At 37.1% G+C, this 22442-nt stretch overlaps 1 protein-coding gene and 1 pseudogene across 1 annotated transcript; both read right to left on the bottom strand.

The window, feature by feature from the left end:
- Nucleotides 1-19399, bottom strand: part of LOC133823274 (pentatricopeptide repeat-containing protein At5g39680-like) — a 46895-nt pseudogene extending 27496 nt beyond the window's left edge.
- On the bottom strand, nt 2997-8007 carry LOC133825214 (uncharacterized). The gene is made up of 5 exons (XM_062258190.1): nt 7932-8007; nt 7695-7811; nt 6321-6518; nt 3149-3712; nt 2997-3049 (listed from the first exon to the last, which is right to left on the bottom strand). Exons 1-5 carry the CDS (start codon nt 8005-8007, stop codon nt 2997-2999), a joined length of 1008 nt encoding a protein of 335 aa, XP_062114174.1.
- Nucleotides 19400-22442: the final 3043 nt, after the last annotated feature.

Raw genomic sequence — 22442 nt, 5'->3', positions numbered from 1 at the left:
AAGTTCAATAATATTTATAAGTATATTGATTCACAAGTTTAGATATAGTTGAAATAAATCACAATATATTTATTTTCAAAATACATTTTCTATTCAAGCACAAGTTACTTTAAAAAATGTAGGATTTTTCTTCACTTATATAAGATATAATTTCTAAGCATTAGTTGTGTTACAACCTAATAAAACTACAAAAAATCAAAGAGATTATGTTTAGGAAAAATATGATACTTATGCTCTAAGAATTAGATGTGGACAATTTAATGAAAAACATTTAATCAAAGAATATCATATTTTTGCATAATGAAGAACTAAGTGTAATATGCTTTAACAATCAATAATAGATGAAAAATGCATATCTTTGATAGAAAAATCTATAAACAATGTTGCACAAATGGGAAATCAACATACAACAAAAAATACTATCTAGTTACATTTTGCTTCATCATCATCTTAATAATCTTGAAAAAGATTAGAAGCTCATAACTAGATTGAAATAAAAATTACAAAATAACATACTTGACATGCTCTTCAAAAGATGAAAATGGTAGAGAGAAAATAGTGAAAAGAAGAGAGAAAAATATGAAGTGTAGAAGAGGTTGAAAAGATGAAGAAGGGCCCCCCAAATGGTCTTACAAGACTCTATTTATAGGCAAAATATGGAGATTAAATTAATCAAATTAAAATAAATAAATTGATAAATTTAATTGTGTTGGGAAGTGGTAGGGTAAATAAAGTAAGTGTAAGGGTATTGGAAAGATGAAATGTTTGGTTGGATGGAAGATTAGTGAAAAATTAGGGTAAAAAAATGAATTAGAAATGTTTATTTAGGTAAGAAAAAATAGGGAAGAGTGAATTGATATTTGAGTGAAAAGAAAAAAAAAACATTGGGAAGAAAAATATGATTTTTGGCCTTTTGTGGTTTTGACTATTTCAGGAAAAAAAAAAAAAAAGAATAGTTTTTTTTTTCTTTTCAGGTGGCCCAACTGGGCAAGAATGGGTCTCGGATTGGGCTAGGAGACTGGGCTTTAAACGAGCTGGTCAACAGGCAGGTGGGCCTCGGGTGCTGGATGCGGTCTGGGCAAAGGGCCGGGTCAACGGGCCAGGCATGCGGGTTCGGGTGGGCATGCGGAGCAGGCTCGAGCTGGCGGGCCAGAGGACGAGCTTGGCCAGGTGGGCTTCATTCTTTCAAAAATAACACTTTTTTTCTCTTTATTTCTTTTTTCCTTTTCTTCACTCTTTCTTGGCTCTTCAAGAACCAAAAATAAAACCATTTCCTACAAAATAAATATAAATTAAGTCATGATAAAATATTTTCAATTATAAATAATTCATATAAATTCTTTGAAAATATTAATTATAACTTAATTTAACATTTAAGTTCAACAATACCCATTTATTTATTTATATAAAAAAAATATATAATATTTTACAACAAACTAATTATAAAAATACATAAAAATCTATAAAAATTAAAATGAAGCTAATAAATTCAAAAAGTAATTAAAAATTAATAATTTAATTAAAAACTTAAGAACTAAATCATTTTTAGCTTAAAAAATGTGGTAAAATAACTCTAATTTATAGAGTTATCATCATCTCCAGTTAAAACAATATCATCCACATACACTATTAAAATAGCTACCCTTTCCTTCCTTTGAATGTTTATAGAACATGGTGTGATCTGCTTGACTCTGAGTATATCCATGGCGCCTCAACACTCTACCAAAGCGCTCAAACCAGGCTCTAGGAGACTGCTTAAGCCCATACAAGGACTTTTTAAGTTTGTAAACTCTCCCAAAACCAACATGATCTCTAAAAATTAACACGCAAGTATACGCTGTCCAATCAAGTAATATATGATAAGTAAAGTGTAGATCCCACGAAGACTGCTATTAATTACCAATAATTAACCTCTAATTCTAATTGATTTAAATAATAATTTCAGATTTATAAATAAAATAATTATTACTAAAAATTAAGAAAACTATTAAGCACTTTAAGAAATGCAGACATGAAATTTGATTTAATTCAATGGATGTAAAAGTTAGGGCTTTAGTTTCATCAACCATCCACTTATGATTTCTAACCAATTCTCAATATTTCTTAATTCTATTGTGGTAGCAGATTACAATTATATATTATAGTCTTGTTAGGATCTATAATTCTCTACAATATATTATTTCCTACATCTCTATGGTAAATCAATATATTCCAGCTTTAAACACATAATCCCTAAACTACACAATTCATAGAAGTACTTTCGTCTAATATAAAATTATGATTATTTACCTATAGCATAATTATCCTTCTCTTTTCAGAGTATAGGTTAAAATCATATAAACATGTAAATGATGATCAAGCATTCACAAGCATTCACAAGCATTAAGCATAAGATAAATAATCCACAGCAGAAGAAAGAAATTCAGGAAAATTTCATTAAGAAATCAAAAGTTTCAAGAAGAATCCACTAATACCCTAATAACAAGATTAGTTCAAAGCAAACATAATGGAATCAATCAAATTAAATATAAACATAAACTCCATAAAAGAGAATACAGAAGAAATTAAGAAATCAAACTCTACGTCTTCAATGTTCTCCTCAGTCTCTAATAACTTCTCCACACCTCTAATAATGAATGAATACCCTAATTAACTCTTAAAACGTATTTAAAAAGAAAACCCCGAAAATATCTAACAATTCTGCCCTTTTGATAGCCACACACAGACACACGCGCCGCGGCCCTAGCATTCAAGCGCCACGGCGCGCCTCTTTGGATTTGCGCAGCTTGCTCTCTGTTTTCAGCGAGCGCCGCGGCCCTTCAAAACTCCAGAAAATGGCCCTCTCTGCTTTTTCCTTGCGCTGCAGCTCTTCATTCAAGCGTCGCAGCCCCTCGAATTTTCCCAAAAACTTGTTCCCAAACTCCAAAACAAACAATTATCTCCGCAAATGAATCTTCAACTTTCTTCTTGTCAACTTTTAGCATAAATTTCCCAATTTAAGCTAATTTTCCAGTCATTTCCCAAACTTCACATTTCCTTTTCCTATTTCCTGCAAACATACCAAAACAAGCATAGTACCGCATAACACTCCACCAAAATGACTCAAACTTACCCTCAACACATGTTAAAAACTATGCTAAACACAGACTCATCACAACACCCTTTTCAAAACCAAGTGGAGGACTCATAAACACTTCTCCTAGATCCCCATTAAGAAAAACATTTTTAACATCTAATTGGTATAAAGGCCAACTAGAATTAACAGCAAGAGAAAGTAAAACCTGAATGGAATTTATTTTTGCAACCGGAGCAAAAGTTTCTTGATAATCAATTCCATAGGTTTGAGTAAACCCTTTTGCGACAAGCCTAGCCTTATACCTTTCAACACTCCCATCAGCTTTGGTTTTTATTTTAAAAAACCATTTGCACCCAACAATCTTTGTCCCCTTCGGTACTCTTACAATCTCCCAAGTACCATTTTTAATCAAGGCATTCATTTCCTCCATAACTGCCAAATTCCAATTGGGATCATCCAATGCTTCCAGTATATTTCTAGGCACAACAAGTTCTGAAATATTCGCAATAAATGCTCTATGGTGTTTTGACAAATGATTGTAAGAAATACATTTAGCAATAGGATACTTAGTGCAAGTACGGGTTACTTTTCTTAAGGCAATAGGAAGATCTAAATTGGTATTTTCTGGAATTACTCCTAGACAAGATTCAGGTTCAGTAAGAGAAGTAGAAGTAGGAGAAGAATTATGTAACGCCCTGGATAACCAAGACCGTTACACTGTGTGTTTAAAATAGTGCAAGACTTGCTAATCAAGTCATTTAGACAAAATGTGAATTCAACATCATCAACGGATTAGGAATAAAAGATTTTGGTCACAAACAGGCTATTTTCATTAAAAATGACAGTTTAACACATGGGAACTCAAAACAGGCTTTAGACGACTTAGTTACAACAAATTCCAAGAGCTACAAATAATTCAAGCCACTCTAATGGCAAAATTTACATTTTAGGTTTCCGTCCCTGTACAATTCCTCGACCGTGGCGGCCGAGCAGCTGACAATGTACACCTCGCCCCCAGAGCTCTCCAACTCATGGTTGATTCAGCCTACCCTTGCCTTTACCTGCACCACGTAACACCCGTGAGCTGAGGCCCAGCAAGAAAGCATGATATCATAGCAAGGTCAATAACGATAGTCAAATATTCCACAATACATACCAGGAATTCAACAATTCATAACATTTATCCAATCAGTGATAACACTCAACGAGTTAACAATTTGTCATTCAGACAATCATATCCGTAACACAATATTCACGTTCATAATCAACAAATTATCACATCCATCAAATGATATTCAGGGTCGGCGCCCTTAGTCGCACCCTCTATTTAACACACTGTCTTCGGCTCACTTGGGCCGCCCTCAGTGTAATACTCACTGACTCCGGCCAGCTTAACCAAGCTCAGTGATAAATAAGCTGCCTTAGCTACCAGTGGCCGAGCCACGCCTCTGTGCGCTAATATTGATTCTGACACCCTTAGGCCGGTTATCGCATGTCCCATGGCATAATAATACCATCACATGACATGATATACAAGTATAGGGAGCTCTTAGTCCCATCGTGTCCACATGGTTAATCATATTCACATAACAATGCATACAAACATTGGGAACACTTAGTCCCAACCTAGCCACATAATTAGGTGCAACTTTCTTACCTTTAGATCCCGCTAGCTCGCTGAATTGATCCTCAAGCATGATCCCGTCTGAACTTTAGTGCGTACCTAGTCACAGCCATAGATCAGAATCACCACCAAACTTCAAATCCAAAACCTAACCTCGGGACCAATCCCGAGCCCCCGGGAAGCCCTAATTCCACCAAACGGGGTGGTGGAATCAAACCCCGAGCCTCCGGGCAAAAACCCTAAAGAAAAACTCAAAAACCCCTTCCTGGAGATAGGGTAGCGCTACAGCGCTCTAAGGAGGGCGTTGTAGCGCTAAAAACAGAACCAAAACGCCCAGAAAGCCCTAGCCTAGCGCTGTAGCACCCAAAGGCTAGCGCTACAGCGCTAGTCACAGACCAGCAACACCCTGTTTTCCCTCTTCGACTTTCCTCGAACCAAAACCCCTTGGAACCCTTCCAACCCTCAATTACACACCAAATTGAGTCTACCATCACCCATAACTCACCCCAAACAACTCAATAACATGAGACCTAACCACATGCATCATCAAACTAGAAAAACAAACATTGAACCCAAGAACTGAAAGATTCAACCAGAAACTCAGATTCCTAGAACATCAAAGCCAGAACTTGTTACCTTCTATGGAGGATTTCGACCTTAGGCTATTCCTAGCATCCAACCAGCATCAAGCCCTTCAACTCTTCAGGTTCATATCCCTTTATTGCATCCAAAAACTCAAACTTAGAAACCATCTCATTAAAACCCATAAATCACATCAAGAAACCTTAAAACTTACCTAAGTTGACTGGCTAAATCCTGCTAGTTCTTCAAGCTTCACCAAGGTCCTTAGCCCTAAGCTCCATCTTGAGCTTACTCTGGAATTCCAGCTCCAAAACTCACAAAGAATGGTGAAGAGATGACCCAGCCGAAAGAGAGAGAGAGATATCACTAAGTGTCCTGTTTTTCTTTCTTTCCTTCTTCTTTTCTTTTCCTTAAGCTTCTGAGTTTATCTACAACTTCCACTAAGACATAAAGGCAGAATATAGTCTATCCTTTAATAAGCCAAATGACCACCTTGCCCTCCCAATAATAGCTAAACCTTTAAATCATCCTAAGGGCATTTTGGTCATTGCTCTCAATTCCCACTAACTCCTCAAGTGTCCTAACTATTTACCACTTAATTCCCATCATCTAATTAGTCACCAATTATATTTCTCAATACCAAATCATCTCCAATATATATATTCTCCAAATTCCCAGATACATTCCCAGGCTCACACCGAGCCGGGTATAATTCCCCGCTGTGACTTTCCCACTAAATCGCTTGTTAGGATCGCCTCGAACCACAAGTTGCAGACATACCCACATAATAATGTGGTCTCAACATTAGCCTACCAATATACACACAAGTACACAATTGCGCTCTCAATGAGCCAAATTACCAAAATACCCTCACAGCATAGTATATAGCCCCATGCATGCCTTAATCATCATATAGTAATATGACCCACATAATCATGCATATAATTATATAATAGCACAACAAATCAATTATGGACCTCCCGGCCTCCTAATCAAGGTCCTAAACCTTATTAGGAAATTTGGGTCGTTACAAATTACCTGAAATATTTGGAAGGTCGTCGCTTAGGGCTTCCGTTTGACCATGTGCTGGGATGATTACCTGGTCTTTATTTCTTTCAGGTACATTTCTCCTAGAATAAACCAAAGGCTCAAGATTTTCACGATTTTTAATAAATCGTAGTATTTCTTTTTCTGACAAACCAATTTCAGATTCACATTTAGTAGGTTGAGCTTGAGCTGTTTCCAGAATGATATTAGGGAGCGGATCAATTTCCCAAAAATTTGATTTTACTAAAGTCTCCCCGTGAATAAAATTTTAGGTAAAAAAGGGGGTTTGTTCCAAAAAAGTAACATTCATAGTCATATGGAATCGTTTGGTAACAGGATTAAAGCACTTGTAATCTTTTCGATTAGGTAAATATCCAATAAAAATACATTTTTCAGCTCTTGGTTCTAATTTGGACCTAGACCTTTTTGGAGTGTGAACATAGGCAGTACAAAAAAATATTTTCAAAGGAATATCTGAATTAATTCTACACCCTAGAAATAATTTTTTCAAGCAATCAAGAGGAGTAGTATATTGTAAGACTCTAGTAGGCATCCTATTGATTAAATAGGAAGCAGTAAGAACAACATCTCCCCATAAGTGTTTTGGAATATTCATGTAAAACATCATAGCTCTAGCCACTTCTAATAGGTGTCTATTTTTTCGTTTAGCTAAGCCATTTTGTTCAGGTGTATCAGGACAAGAAGATTGCTGAATAATTCATTTTTCCTTTATAAAATTGCCTAATGTATTATTAAAATATTCTCTTCCATTGTCAGATCTCAAAATACTTATTTTACTCTGAAATTGTGTTTCAATCATACAATAAAAATCTTTAAAAATTTGAGCCACATCAGATTTTTCTTTCATTAAATAGACCCAACAAAGACGAGTATGGTCGTCGATAAAAGTAACAAACTATTTCTTACCTGAAAATGTGGTGACCTTGGAGGGTCCCCAAACATCGCTGTGAAAAAGGTAAAAGGGTTGAGAAGGACAATAAGATTTTTTAACATAAGTGTTTTTATGGCTCTTGGCCAATACACAACTTTCACATTGAAAAGATAAAGGATTTAATTTTTTAAATAAACCAGGGAACAAACGTTTCAAAAAGGAAAAACTAGGATGGCCCAACCTATAATGCCATATCATTATTTGATCAAAAACAGAAAAAGAACTGATACTACTAAGTCATTGAGCAATGTTATTAATAGATAGAGTATCCTCAAAATAGTAGAGACCATTAATCATCCTAGCACTGCCAATCGTCTTCCCCGAGCATTGGTCCTGAAAAATACAATGAGATTCATAGAAAACAACACAACAATTAGAATCTCTAGATAGTTGACTATCAGATAAAAGATTACAATGAAGTTGTGGAACATGGAGAACAGATTTAAGATCTATTCCCTCAGATATTTTAACAAGGCCTTTTCCCGCAATAGGTGCGAGAGTTCCATTGGCTATCCTAACCTTTGTATTACCTGAACATGGGATATAGGATTCAAACAGTTTAGAAGAATTTGTCATATGGTCAGAAGCTCCAGAATCAATTATCCATGGAGTAGAATTTAAAAAGGAATGGAGAGCATATTTTTCAATACCTATTTGTGCCACAGATGAAACAGAAATACCAGATGATTGCGGATTGGATTTCAGCAGCTCATAAAGATGAACCATCTGCTCTTTTGTAAAGGGAAGAGCTTCAGCCTCATTGGCAGCAGCATTACGCCCATATTTCTCTCGTGGTTTCCAGTTTGCTGGTTTCCCATGAATGTGCCAGCATGTCTCACGAGTGTGACGAGGCTTGTTGCAAAAATCACACTAGACCCATGGCTTTTCATCAGATTTATTCCCGGTGGATCTGCTATAGCCTCCTCCATTAGTAGTTGCTAAAGTTGATCCTTCAACAGCTGCTCCAACAACCTTCTTTCCCAACATGACATTCCTTCGACTTTCTTCTCTTTTAACCTCCGAGAAGACTTCAGCAATAGAAGGTAAAGGTGGGCGGCCAATGATTCTCCCCCTCACCTCATCAAACTCAACATTAAGACCAGCCAAAAACTTGTAAATCTGATTGTCCTCAACTGTCTTTTTATGATGTTTACCATCTTTAACAGATTCCCATTCATATGTGTCAGAAAGAGAAAGATCTTGCCAAATCCTTTTGAATACAGTAAAGTATTTGGTAACATTGTCCTCACCTTGTTTTATGTCACCAAGTTTGAGATTCAACTCAAAAATTTGAGATTGATTCTCCAAATCAGAATACATCTGATGAACATTATCCCATAATTCCTTAGCAGTAGGATAACACATATAGTTTGAACTAATCTCCTCCTCCATAGAATTAACCAGCTAAGTCATAACCATGGAATTTTCTACATCCCATGTAGCAAAAGACGAGTCATCCTCCTTAGGTGCCTTCTTATCACCCGTCAAATAGCCTATCTTCCTGCGTCCTCGCATGTACATTCGAATTGATTGAGACCAGCGCAAAAAATTATCACCATTAAGACGAATGGTGGTAATCTGAACAGAATGGGATTCAGAAACATGTTTAGAGGATTCAGGGGTGTTAAGGTTGATAGGTTTGGTTGGTGGGATAGTAGTGGACTCATGGGAGGTATCTGACATCGTGATGAGAGAAAGAGACTAAGGCCGGCTCTGATACCAAGTTAGAAATAGGGAAATTTTCTGATATATTATTTTATCGTGAATGATACAATATATACACATATAAGAGGTTGCCCTAAAACAATACAATAATATTCTACTTTAATGTCAAATCACCCTATTTAACAACTTTCCTAAAATAAATAAAATCAGCAATCAAATCAACTATCTCTAAACAATCATTCTAAAATTAGAAAACTTCCTAAAATAGTTTGATTTTCTCCAACAAGAATACATCTTATTTACATTGTCCTAGAGTTCCTTAGCAGTTGGGTAACACATGTAGTTGGAGCTTATGTCTTCTTCCATAGAGTTAACAAGCCAAGTCATCACCATAGAGTTCTCTGCGTCCCAAGCAACGTAAGTCGGATCGTCCTCCTTGGGAGTCTTCTTCTCTCCCGTTAGGTAGCCCATCTTCCCACGTCCTCGCATGTACATTCGGATTGACTGAGACCATCTCAAAAAAATTTCACCATTAAGTCAAATGGTGGTGATCTGAACTGGGTGAGATTCAGGGGTAATTTTAGAGGATTCAACAATATTAGGAATGACTGGAGTAGATTCTTGGGTAACATCTGACATGGTGGTTGAAGGAAATGAAAAAGGCAGAGAGAGAAAGGGTAAGTTTGGCTCTGATACCAAGTCACAAATATTGGGAAAAATTTTATATATATTTTTTCTATTTAGTGAACATATATTTATACAAGTATATGATAGGTGTGAATCAAATCACAAATATACAGAAAATAAATTAGCAAATTAATAAGTTTCCTAGAATAAGAATAGCTGTCAAATCTTTGAATATTTGACAGCCATACAAGAATCATTCTAAGTTAGGAATGTTCCTAAAACAGTTTGATTTTCCCACAGATTGCAGTAGTTTCCTCCTCTAATTCGGAGGGTAGGGTTCTTGTTTTGTTACTGCTTGTTGCTTGCATAGTTAGAGTTATAAAACTCTGTTCTAACTTTTCTGTTTGTCCTTGTCGAATAAGATATGAGCCTCAAGGACATCTTCAGCACCGACCCTACCGTCAAGAAGCCGAGAATTTTGAAAAAAAATACATCTGGAACTGGAGCTGTTGTTGGTTCTCCAGCCAAAAACAAGGGGATCAGTTCCACCCAGAAGCAACTCCAGCCCTCCGCAATTACGACCCAAAATGTTCTTCCCCCAACTCATGATCCTTCGTATGTCCCATAGGTCGTCCAAGCCGCAACCTCAACTACCACGATCCCAAGTCCTCCCATCGAGGTGGGGAAACATCTAGAACCTCTGTGTGGTTCGTTCCAAGAGATCTTGAACCATCTGATGAAGCATGCAAACTTGTTCAACACCAAAAAGATGCAGACCATAGAGGCGAGACCCTCAGCGACCGTCCTCGACTTTGCGTTGGGGATGACTCTGACCGTAAGTCTTATCCTTATCCTCCTTCAGTTCCATGTTTTCACAAACTGACCCCTCTTTAATCATTAGTTACAATCTTGCATGGCTCAGATCCGTGGTATTGCTTGGATCCAAGTTGAGGTGGAAATCTCCCATAACAACGAAAATAATGTGAAGTCGCAAGCTTTGGAGGTGATCCAGAGCTGCGATCAACTTCTAAATGAGGTCAAGGACCTTAAGCTGAAGATTTTGGAGGTCGAGGCGAAGTCCCTGTCCAAGACCCAGGAGGATGCCACCCAGATCAAGGAGCTTGAGCTTCAAGTGAAGGGCCACAAGGCCCAGATTGAGAGCTCCTTGGAGGAGATGTTCTATCGATTCTAGGCGTACAATCAAGATGGGGATTTCTAGTTCCTTGATACTAAGGTCTGGGAGCGTTACCTCGCCAAGTTTAGAGACCAATTGGCGAAGGAGCCCACGGAAACGGTTGACACGACATCACGACATCTCATCCCAAGGGCATGTTGTCGGAGCTTAGGGTTGAGAGACTCTTCTTTGTTTATTTTTATATTTGTTTAAGGGTATTAAAAACCATTGTAAAGAGGCCTTTTAGTATGAAACAATTGCCTTAGGGCACTGCTCGAGGTTAATTATCCTCGTTTTCAAATTACATATTATTTTTATATGTTTATATTATGCACAATCTTTATGCTATCTCCCTTCTATTAATTATCATCGTGTTTTTAAACTTTCAAACTTTTTATACACTTGCATAGTTATATGGAGCGCCTTTTTAGATCGAGGCATGCCTGATGGCTCGACTAGTTAATTTCAGGTCGTGGACATGGATATATCCAGGAGTTTTGACTGCCTATTTGCACATACCTGTTAGGATTCAAGCCTCAGACCTGGTTTAGCTCCATGATTTTTTGTACTTAGTTAAATTCTAGGATTTTTGTTGTTGCTTTGAATTTTCTTAACTTAGTTCATATTCAGAATCACTTTGAAAACTTGAGCTTTAAAAAGTCGTAGACTTTCCAAACTTCCAAATTCTAAGTTACAACAAAAAAAATTCTTAAGTTTGCAAAATATTTCAAAGACTGTCGAGGGTTATCTGCCCCCCAAGCAATCAGAATTTATAAATATTCTATATCGCTTTTACATAATCAATACGTGCTAAATCGCAAAGATAAATTGAAAAAATTCTGGTACCGTGTTTAAATTACACAACAACCTTATACTATTCAAATTCAAATTATAGAAAACATCGCTTTTATATTTAAGCCTTAAAAAAGATGAATTACATGAGAGTACCAAAAACTTTCTATCACTGGTAATACTTCTTGATATGCAAGGCGTTCCAAGTTCGAGGAACCTTCTCTCCGTTTAATTGAGCTAGTTTGAAAGCTCATTCTCATAAGATCTCTATGATCTGATAGGGTCCTTCCAAGTTTGGTCCCAGTACACCGTCTCTAGGGTTTTGGTTAGCTTTGAATACCCTTCATAGCACCAAATCTCCTAGTTCGAGTCTCCATTCTTTGACCTTTGAGTTGAAGTAGTGTGTCACCCTTTGCTGATAATGGTCAAGCAACAGCCGAGATTCTTCTTGTCGCTCTTCAATTAAATCTAGGAATGCATTAAGCAAGTCGTGATTCCGATCCTGGTCAAAGGTCTTTTGCTTGTGCAACGTTACCAAAGCCTAGACTGGAAACATAGCTTCGCTTCCAAAAGTTAGAGAGAAGGGAGTGTGCCCAAAGGAAGTCCGAGGTGAGGTCTTATAGGCCCAAAACACTAGTGGGAGTTGTTCGGGCCATAGCCCTTTATCATCCTCTAGTCGTTTCATTAAATTTGCCTTGAGAGTTTTATTTATTGCCTCGATCTACCCATTGGTCTGAGGGTATGCAACTGAAGATAAACTCTTATTATGCCATATCTTTCGCAGAAAGTTGCGAACATGCCGCTGTCAAATTGAGTTCCGTTGTTCGACACAATCTTCTTTGGGAGTCCCAATTGGCATATTATTTTTTTGACCACAAAATCTAGTATTCTCTTCGAGGTTATAGTTGCCAGCGGTTCAGCCTCAACCCACTTTGTGAAATAGTCGATTGTGACAACGGCGTACTAAACTCCACCCTTTCCAGTTGGCAACGACTCAATTAGGTCAATCTCCCATACAGCAAATGGCTAGGGCAAGGAGATCATGGTCAACTCCATGGGTGCAGCTCAGAAGATGGTGGCAAAGCGTCGACATTTGTCACACTTGAGGACATAGGAGGCCAGGTCATTTTTCAGTGTGGGCCAAAAATAGTCATGTCTTAGCACCTTTAGGGCCAAGCTTTGCCCCCTGCATGGTCTCCACAAAAACCCTCAAGAATCTCCCTGAGGTAACTTGCTCTTGCTTGGGCAAGATACATCTTAGAAGAGGCATTGAGTGACTCTGTCTATATAGAATCCCTTCGACCCCTCGGGACCTGGTAAAGCAGTTTTTGTGCATCCTTTTGGTCTTCAGGAAGTATCCCGGACTCGAGGTAGTCAATGATTAAAGTCATCCAGGTCGGTCCTTCACGAATCATTCCGACCCCTCTCGACTCTTCATTTATGTTGGTTTGTCCAAGAATTCCACGTAATAGAAGGCCTGTTTGGAGTTGTGTTTGTGGCTGAGATGGGATTAGAAGATGTGATAGAGTATACCAACAAATCATCATCCTCCCCCTAACAAGTAGAAATAGGTGAGGATGGAAAGTAAGGCGTGTCTTCCATGAAGGCAACATCAATTGAGACGAGATATTTGTTATGACTGGGACAATAACACATATACCCTTTCTGAAGACGAGAATAACCAAGGAATACACATTTCAATGACTTTGGATCTAATTTAGTGACTTACAGACGAACATCTCGAACGAAACAAGTACTACCAAATATCCTAGGATTAGCTGGAAACAATGACTTATTGGGAAAAGGGACCTTATAAGGAATCTCACCATTAAGAGCAGAGGATGGCATGCGATTAATGAGAAAACATGTTGTGAGTCAGATAGTCATTTATTTCTGGAGTGTTCTTTCTCCAGGGATTTGTGGGGTAAAGTGTTTAATGAGTTAGGGGTCTCTTAGTGTATGCCTTCCTCTTGTTCTCAATTGTTTCTGTGTCAGTTAGAGGGAGGAAAAAGGATGGCTCATTTATGGCAGTGTACCATGTTGGGCACTTTTTGGGAAATTTGGTTGGAGAGAAATAGTAGGATTTTTGAAGAGTCCTCTTGTTCGGTGGACTCTTTGGGATAAAATTAGGTCTGGGTTGCAACGTGGGTGTATAGATCGAAAGGTTTTGAGGGAGTTTTTTTTATGGACCTGTGTAGGGAGTGGGTGTATTTGTGGTCCTAAACTTTTTTTTGGGTAGGGATTTTCCCAGGCCTTGTTTCTCTTTTTGTTACCACGGTATTCCTCTGCCATAAGTGAAGGTTCTCAATGTTATTGAGAGGAAATCTCCTTTGACTTCTGTCTCTTTTTCAAAAAAAAAAAAAACATGTTGTAGAAACAGCATCGGCCCAAAAAAGTTTAGGAACATTCATTTGAAATAAGAGGGCTCGTGCAGTTTCAAGGAGATGTTTGTTTTTACGTTCTGCGACGCCATTTTGAGATGCAGTATCAACACAAGAAGTTTCATGAAGCATACCATTCTGAACCATATATGAGTGTAATAAAACAGATGTATATTCTTTGGCATTATCACTTCGCAAAGTACGAATGGAAACATTAAATTGATTTTTGATCTCAGCACAAAATGTACAAAATATAGAAAACAACTCAGAACGATTTTTTGTTAAGAATAAACAAGTTACATGAAAATAATCATCCACAAAAGTAACAAAATACATGAATCCATGTTTAGACAAAATAGGTGAAGGACCCCAAACATTAGAATGAACTAATTCAAAAGGAACACTATCACGTTTATTGATTCTAGGACTCGAACTAAGACGATGGTGTTTGGCAAATTGACACAACTCACAATATAATGAAGACATCTTACTATATTGAGGACAAAGCTTCTTGAGCAAAGGAAGAGATGGGTGGCCCAATCGACAATGAGCCTCGAAAGAGGAAGTGACACTGGAGCAAGCAATAGAAGTTGATGGCAGTGGGTCAAGAACATAAAGGTCTCCAGACTCATGTCCTTTACTAATAATCTTCTTCATCATAAGATCCTGATATAAACAATAATCTGGAAAAAATGAGATGCAACAATTAAAATTACGAATGAGTTGACTGACAGAAAGAAAATTAAAGGATAAATTAGGTAAATGTAAGACAGAGGACAAAGGAAGCAAAGGGGTAGGATTGATAGTGTCAGATCCACGAACACAAGATGGCAACCCATCAGCTAAAGTAATGGTATGAGTGGAAGCATGTGATTGAAAAGTGGAAAAGAGATGAGGATTACCTGTCATATGATCTGTGGCACCAGAATCAATGACCCATTTGGAGGATGAGGAAAGAAGACGCGCATTGAATTTACCTGCGTCAGCAATAGCAATGACAATTACCTCACTATTAATAGAATTCTGAATCTGAAAGAACAAATGAGCATCCTCTCTGAGCCATGTAAGATCCGCTTTCTCCTTCGAATCGTCTTTAGGAGGATCTTTCGTCAAATGATCATCTTTGTCTATGCTCCGCAGATAAAGGCGAATAGTCTTACTCCAATCCAAATTTTTTGAACCATTTAGCTTATGGTCCGTGATCTTAGACATCGCCGACCCCACACCCGTCACAATAGACGACTTGTTCTCAGCCATAGAGCCTAAACAAAGAGATAAGGCAGCAACCACTAGAACCAAGGTAGAATCACAACAAAAGACCAAGAACAAACCTTGACAAACTCAAATTCAGAAGCTAGATGGACAAAAGCAAAGTACAGACAAACCAGGGATGCAGAGGAGAACAACTGGCGAGAAGACGGTGGCCGAAAAATGTGCCACGCGTGCTCACGAGTCGGCACGTGGAGAGTGTCGCAGCAGAGGACGGCGGCGCATGGGGCTTCTGGTCACCAAACTCCGGCGAATGGCCAATCAGAGGATGTACTTCTTCACAGGACAAGCAGTGAGAATAAATTATTTCTCAAAATAAGGTTTCCGAAATGGAACCCTAAAAGACACAAAACCCTAATTTGTGTTTATAAACCCAAAGAAAATCTGAATGTTGAAAACCCTAAATTCGAACCCTAATGCTTTGATACCATGTTATCTGAGATGAAAAGAATTGTATTCTCTTACTTTTCATTGAAAAATGATACATATTTATATACAAACTAGTATAGCTAACTTAGGAAACTATGTCAATTAGGATCTCTACAATTAATCTAATTGATAACTAATTGACAGCTATATACATGTTGTAACAAATGTAATCTTCAAGCACATGACCGCAAATTGCAGCAAGAACTTGAGGACGCCAAAGTAAAAAATTGTTGGAATCGAGCTTCACCGAGAGAGAATGTGAGAAGATCACCGGAGCAATAGAAGAAGTGGTGGTCATGGTCGGAGTCGTGGAAGCCATGAACAAAGACGAAGATCAATCGCAGATATGAGAAAAAGAGGGCAAGAATCTGAGAAATTAGGGCAGGAAAACGAGAGAGAAAGCTAGAGAGAATTGCAGGTTTTTGATACCATCTTAGGAAAATAGAACGATTGAAAATGAATTGATTCTCATTGTTGAAAATAGACTACAATGGCTAATATATACTAGGAGTAAATAAGTTACAATAACTAATCTAACTAAACTGTAACAGAAAAATAAATAAGGAAACTAACTCTTAACAGTAACTACTAGAACAAGACATGCTTTCACCTAATTTATATGTTTCTATCCTAAATATTAAATTTTCTAAATATAATTAGTCTACAATATAATCAAATAGTAAACATCTATAAACTATATAGGTCCCACCAAGGACAAACATAACAGAATTTTCCAAAAATAATTCGTGATCAGGCTCACAAAAAAGATAAACTGGAAAATAAGGAATAAAAACACAAGAAATAGAAAAGGGGAGCCAATTTTCTTACTTACCACATGCTAATCTTTCACCATCTTTGGCGTTGCCACTGGTCAAAGGAGTTAGGTGATTCATCCAAAGAATAATGGAGGCATAGATGAGCATTTGAGGAATGGAAAACACCTGCCTACATTATTTAAGACAAGAATTTTATTTCAACAGGTTGGATGCTTTTTATATGCAAAGATAAGAAACAATATAAATATATATCTATATATATTTTAATTGAACACATGTAGTTGAAAATTTTCCAAAATGCCCAGATTCATAAAGGAGTGAAACAAATAAGATTATAAACTTTGCAACTTGTACACTAAATTCACTAGAGAAGCTATGAACTGAAGCAGCAGGAGTTTGGAAAACTTTGATTAGCTTAAGAGGCAACCCCCCAGAATATAAATGTTGATCATCAGTTCATAAAGTGATAGAAATTTCAGTTTAATCACATTCACAAAAGCATTCCACTATCCAGTTGAAGTTGCCTCAAGGCAGTAATAAACTCGAAAGGGTGACTCAAATAAGATCTGCTGAAGTTTCAAGATTTGAAAGAAGAATTTGTTGATGGATGGTCAAATTATAGAAAGAACACACACAAGATAGTCAAGAGCGATGCATTCAGGAGTATGCCAGGGTGTCATTGATGCTGATACGAAGCCAGTAAGCTGCCACTGACCATGATGTTAATTTTTCTGCTTTAGCTCATTTAAATTATCTTCACCAGTAGTCTGCACAAGAACAACATCCATTTTGAAAGTGGTGGAAATGATTGGCATCTCTAACAATGATAATTCTGTTTGTGAGTTTTGAAATCAGTTTCACGGCAGAGTGGCAATCATCACACATCCGGAGGTTCTTAATAACACGGAGAGGTGCTTCAGAAGGCATTTTCATTAAGCCATATGCTATGGCTAGCTTCTCACTATGATAGCTAAGATAATCTTCTTTCTGCTCATCCTCTATATCATGCAACACTGCAGCAATATCTGGTACATACCCCAATTGTTTGATTTTGTTCAACAACTCCCCTACCTTTTCATAAATCTGTCTAGATTTTGGGTGCAAGTTATCCTCTGAAACAAAGACATGGGTAGTATTTTCTATCTCTACCCAACTCACTCCGGGTTCTTTCTTAATGTTTCTTCCCCTCATGAGTTTTCGAATCTTCACAACTGCATCCCACCTGCTTGCTTTGGCATACATATTTGATAACAGTAGATATGTTCCCACATCATCAGGATCCATCTTTACAACAATCTCTGCAACTCGCTTGCCTAAGTCATAATTTCGTTGCACATAACAAGCATTCAGTAAAGTGCGCCAGGCAACGACATCCCATTTGGTTGATACAGATCTCATATAACTCTCAGCATCATCAAGCAATCCAGCCCTGCTCAAAAGCCCAACAATGCAGGTATAGTGCTAAACTCCAAGTTCGATGCCAAGTTATTTCATCAGTTGGTTCAAATAATAGAACCCTTGTTGAACCAGACCCAAATGGGAACATGAAGAAAGTACAGCAATAAATGTTATGTAGTTAGGATAGTCTCCAACCATCATCATGTATCGAAACACATTTAGAGCTTCCTTGCCGAGCCCATGATGGGAATACCTAGATATCATAGCATTCCAGGTAATGGAGTTTCGAAAATTCATGTTTGAGAATACTTCATTCGCTGCTTCAATGTGGCCACTCTTGGCATACATATTGATTAGTGCATTTCCAACAATGACATGATCCTTAAAACCTGACTTCTAAGCACAGACATGTAACAGAGCTCCATGTCTCAGAGCAGACAAAGATGCACTTGAGTTCAACAACACAGCAAAAGTATATTCATTTGGTGCAATATCTTTTATTTGCATATTCACAAAATGGTTCAAAGCTTCCTCAAAGTAACCATTTTGGAAATAAGCAGCCATGATTGTTGTCCAGGAGACGATGTTACGAGTTAACAAGCGTTGAAAAATATTCACTGCATTTATGAGCTTGCCACATTTGCCGTACATATCCATGATTGCACTGTTAACAAAGGCATCATGCTCAATGTCAGTCTTCAACATTTGGCAATGAACTTGTAGACCTAATCTCAAAACTCCAAGACTAGAACAAAGGCCAAAAACAGTAACGTATGTAGCACTGTCCCATTTCACACACTCACCCACCATCCTACTTAAAACTTGTAATGCTTCCTTTAGATGCCCATGTTCTAGTAGCCCGTGTAATAATGAATTATAAGTAAAAATATCATTAGCTGGTACTGTATTGAAAACACTTATAGCCCCTTCCATATCCGAAAGCCTTGAGTACATGTGAACAAGGGAATTCTTCACATGCTGATGAAACATCAATCCAGACTTTAAAACATAACCATGACACTGCTTGCCTTCTTGGATTTTCCCACCATTAGAACAAGAACAAAGAACAGTGGTCATTACAAACTCATTAGGATATACATGATCCACCGAAAACATACTTTTGAACAAGCCAAGAACTTCCAAGGCACGTCCATTATGCAAGTAACCAGCCATTAATGCACTCCAGGAAACCACATTTCTCACACGCATACTATCAAACAGCTGGCGGGCAATCTGAATTTGACCACATTTAGCGTATAAATTGATTAGAGAATTCGTTTGAACTACACCACTGCCATTACTGAATGCATTGTTTGAAATAACGACGAAAAAGGCATGGATTATTTTTCCGAGCTTAAGGATTTTAGTACCGGTAGCAAATTTCAGGAGCCGAACTGGGTCAGCAAGGTAGGTTATGTGGTTTGGAGCATTCGATATATGTAGTTTGTCATTAAAAAACACAAGAGATTTCCTCGGTGTAGCTTTAAGAATGGCCATCATTTGTTGTCAATAACACTTATCTTCATGGCGAGAGTAGTCTTCTCAATCGATGTTGGATTTCACGGGCCAATTTATAATAAATAGGGGAAAAGAAAGGGAAATTTGAGTTTTCATGGTTAAAGCAGTGGCATAATTAAAAAAAAAGTCGTTCGATTGTGCATATTAAAATAAAGTGTTTTGTCTCGTTATTTTTTCCCAATTTTTTTTTTGATCATTTACTTTGTAAAATAATTCAAATAAATCTCTAAATTAAATTTTAGTCAAAATTTTTAAAATAAAATTCTAAATAATTGACTAACAAGAGTACTATCATTCTACATAATAATTGTATTGTCATATTCAATTTTTGTTTCATCAAAACTAAATTTAGGGGTATATTTAAACAATTGTTATAATTTATAGAGTCCAAATAAGTAATTTAAATCATTTTTATAATTTGTCAAAACACAAAATTTAAACAAGTAACGAGACATAACACATAGTCTAAAAAAATATAAACCCTAAAAAAGAAAAATTTACATAATACACTTAATTTTGCTAAAAAAATATATTTTTACGAACTAACAAGTTTTTTTTTTCAATTTTACGATTTTATGGAAATTTTTTATATTTTTACGATTTTGCCTGTTTTTTCGTGTTTTGTGTTGTTTTTTAGTTGCTTAAGTTCATGTATATTAGTTTTGTTATTGTGTTGATATCTAATTAGTGTTTAGTTGTTTTCATATATATATATATATTTTGAATTTGTTTAAAAAAAATGTTAATATGCAATAGTTGACTTCTAGTTGTTGTCCAATTGTTGTTTTTCAATGTGTTAGTATGCAGTGGGTTAATGTCTAGTTGTTGTCCAATTGTTGGATTTAGTTGTTGTTTTGGCACCATATTTTTTGTAAATAAAAAACTTTGAAAATAGTTTTTTTTTTTAAAACTAAAGGCAGTATTTTTGAAAAAAAAAAACCAGAAATCGTAAAAAAGTAAAAAAAACAAAAAAAAATTATATTTATGCAAAAACCAAAAGAAAATGCTTATGTTTCTTGTACTTTCCAAAATATTGCTCGTGTAATATTCCCCCTATTTTTCTTCCTCCTCTTCCTCTCTATCTCTTTCTCACGTTTACAACCGCCAACACCACCATCAAAACTGAAAGAAATTGAAGAAATGTGATTAAAGCTCTGTAGCTCTAAGTCACAGTAAGTCTTATTATATATAGAGTCATTACACTTGAGGAAAATAGTTACAAAAGACTTTAACAAAATCTAAACAGAATAAAACATACTGTATAACTAACTACTAACAAGAAATAAGTAAGTTAACTACTTAATACATCTGTCTTCATCCCCCCTCTAACGAAACGGCCTTGGAAGATCAGTGAGTTTGCCTTTTAGATGGAGAAAACGCTGAGAAGGAAGATGCTTGGTGAAGATGTCAGCTACTTGATCATCAGTGGGGATATACTTGACGAGAAGTTCCTTGCGGAGGACCATATCTCTAATGAAATGAAAGTCAATTTCGATGTGTTTGGTACGAGCATGGAACATCGGATTGATTGCCAAATGAGTGGTGCTAATATTGTCACACCACACAATTGGAATGGAATGAAGAGAGATACCAAGTTCGCTGAAGAGAGAACGAAACCAAGCAAGTTCAGCGGCAACACTAGCTAAAGCACGATATTTGGATTTTGTACTACTGCGTGAGACAACTTTTTGTTTGCAAGAGGACCAGGAAACCAGATTATCTCCTAAAAATATACAGTAACCCTCAGTACTGCGTCGATCATCAGGTGAGGCAGCCCAATCGACATCTGTGAAAGCTGAGAGGAGCAAAGGAGAAGGATGAAAGTTCAGTCCATGATTTAAAGTGCCTCTTAAATAGCGTAATATACGCTTGACAGCCAGCCAATGTGTATCCGTTGGAGCTTGCATAAATTGGGAAGCTTTGTTCACGGCAAAGGAGATCTTAGGGCGAGTAAGAGTGGCATACTACAAAGCACCCACAATGCTTCTGTACATGGTCGAATCTGAAAGAGGTTTTCCATCAAACTTGGACAATTGTTTAGCTAGAGTGCCCGGTGTAGCCACAGGTTTAGTGTCAAATAGCCCCGCACGAAGTAATAAATCTCTGATGTATTTATTTTGAGACAGATGGAGCTGACCCGAGAAGGAATGAACTTCAATTCCAAGAAAATAAGTGATAGGGCCAAGGTCTCGGAGGGCAAACTGAGCATTAAGTGACTGAATAAATGTTTGGACATGATGAGGGGAGCTTCTTGTGACTAAAATGTCATCAACATATACAAGAATAATCAGCATTGTGGCAGAAAAGGTGTAAACAAACATTGAGTTATCAGCTTTAGAACAAATAAATCCCCATTTAAGTAAGGTTGAATTTAACTTGGTAAACCAAGCACGTGGAGCTTGTTTGAGGCCATATAGAGCCTTAGCAAGCTTGCAAACATACTTGGGATGATTTTTATCAAAAAAACCAGGGGGCTGGGACATGTAGACATGTTCAGTAAGATCACCATTTAAGAAAGCATTGTGTACATCCAGCTGTCTAATAGGCCAACCTTTAGATAGAGCAAGTGAGAGAACAATTCTAACAGTAGGAATATTAACAACTGGACTAAAGGTTTCAAAATAATCAAGACCATGAGTTTGATTAAATCCTTGGGCAACAAGCCTTCCTTTAAACCTGTCTACTGTGCCACCTGGTTTATATTTCAGCTTGAAAATCCAACGAGAACCAATGACTTTGGCCGAAGATGGTAAAGGAACAAGAGACCAAGTTTTATTCTTGTGAAGAGCATCAAGTTCACATTGCATAACAGATGTCCAAGATTGATGGTTTAAGGCTTGTTTGTATGAAGTAGGTTTAGACGTATCTAGAGAAAGTGTAGATAGAAGAACCTTTGGCTTGTAAATCCCAGACTTTGATCTTGTAACCATAGGATGTACATTCGGAGTTGTACTTGGAGCTGTATTAGAAGCCTGCAAAACCACATCAGAAATCAAGCCATCCTCACTAGACGGAGGTGATGAGTTAGAATTAGTAAAATCATTACTTTCAGAAATAGATGATGTTTGTTCGAGATGTGGAGAGACGGAGGGTGGTGTGGACAGAGGAGGAAGAGATGAAGAAAGATGCATG

This window comes from Humulus lupulus, chromosome 3 (assembly GCF_963169125.1).
Source record: "Humulus lupulus chromosome 3, drHumLupu1.1, whole genome shotgun sequence".
Classification (NCBI taxonomy): Eukaryota; Viridiplantae; Streptophyta; class Magnoliopsida; order Rosales; family Cannabaceae; genus Humulus; species Humulus lupulus.
The sequence above is the reverse complement of the archived record's forward strand: the minus strand, read 5'-3'. Positions and strand labels throughout refer to the sequence as shown.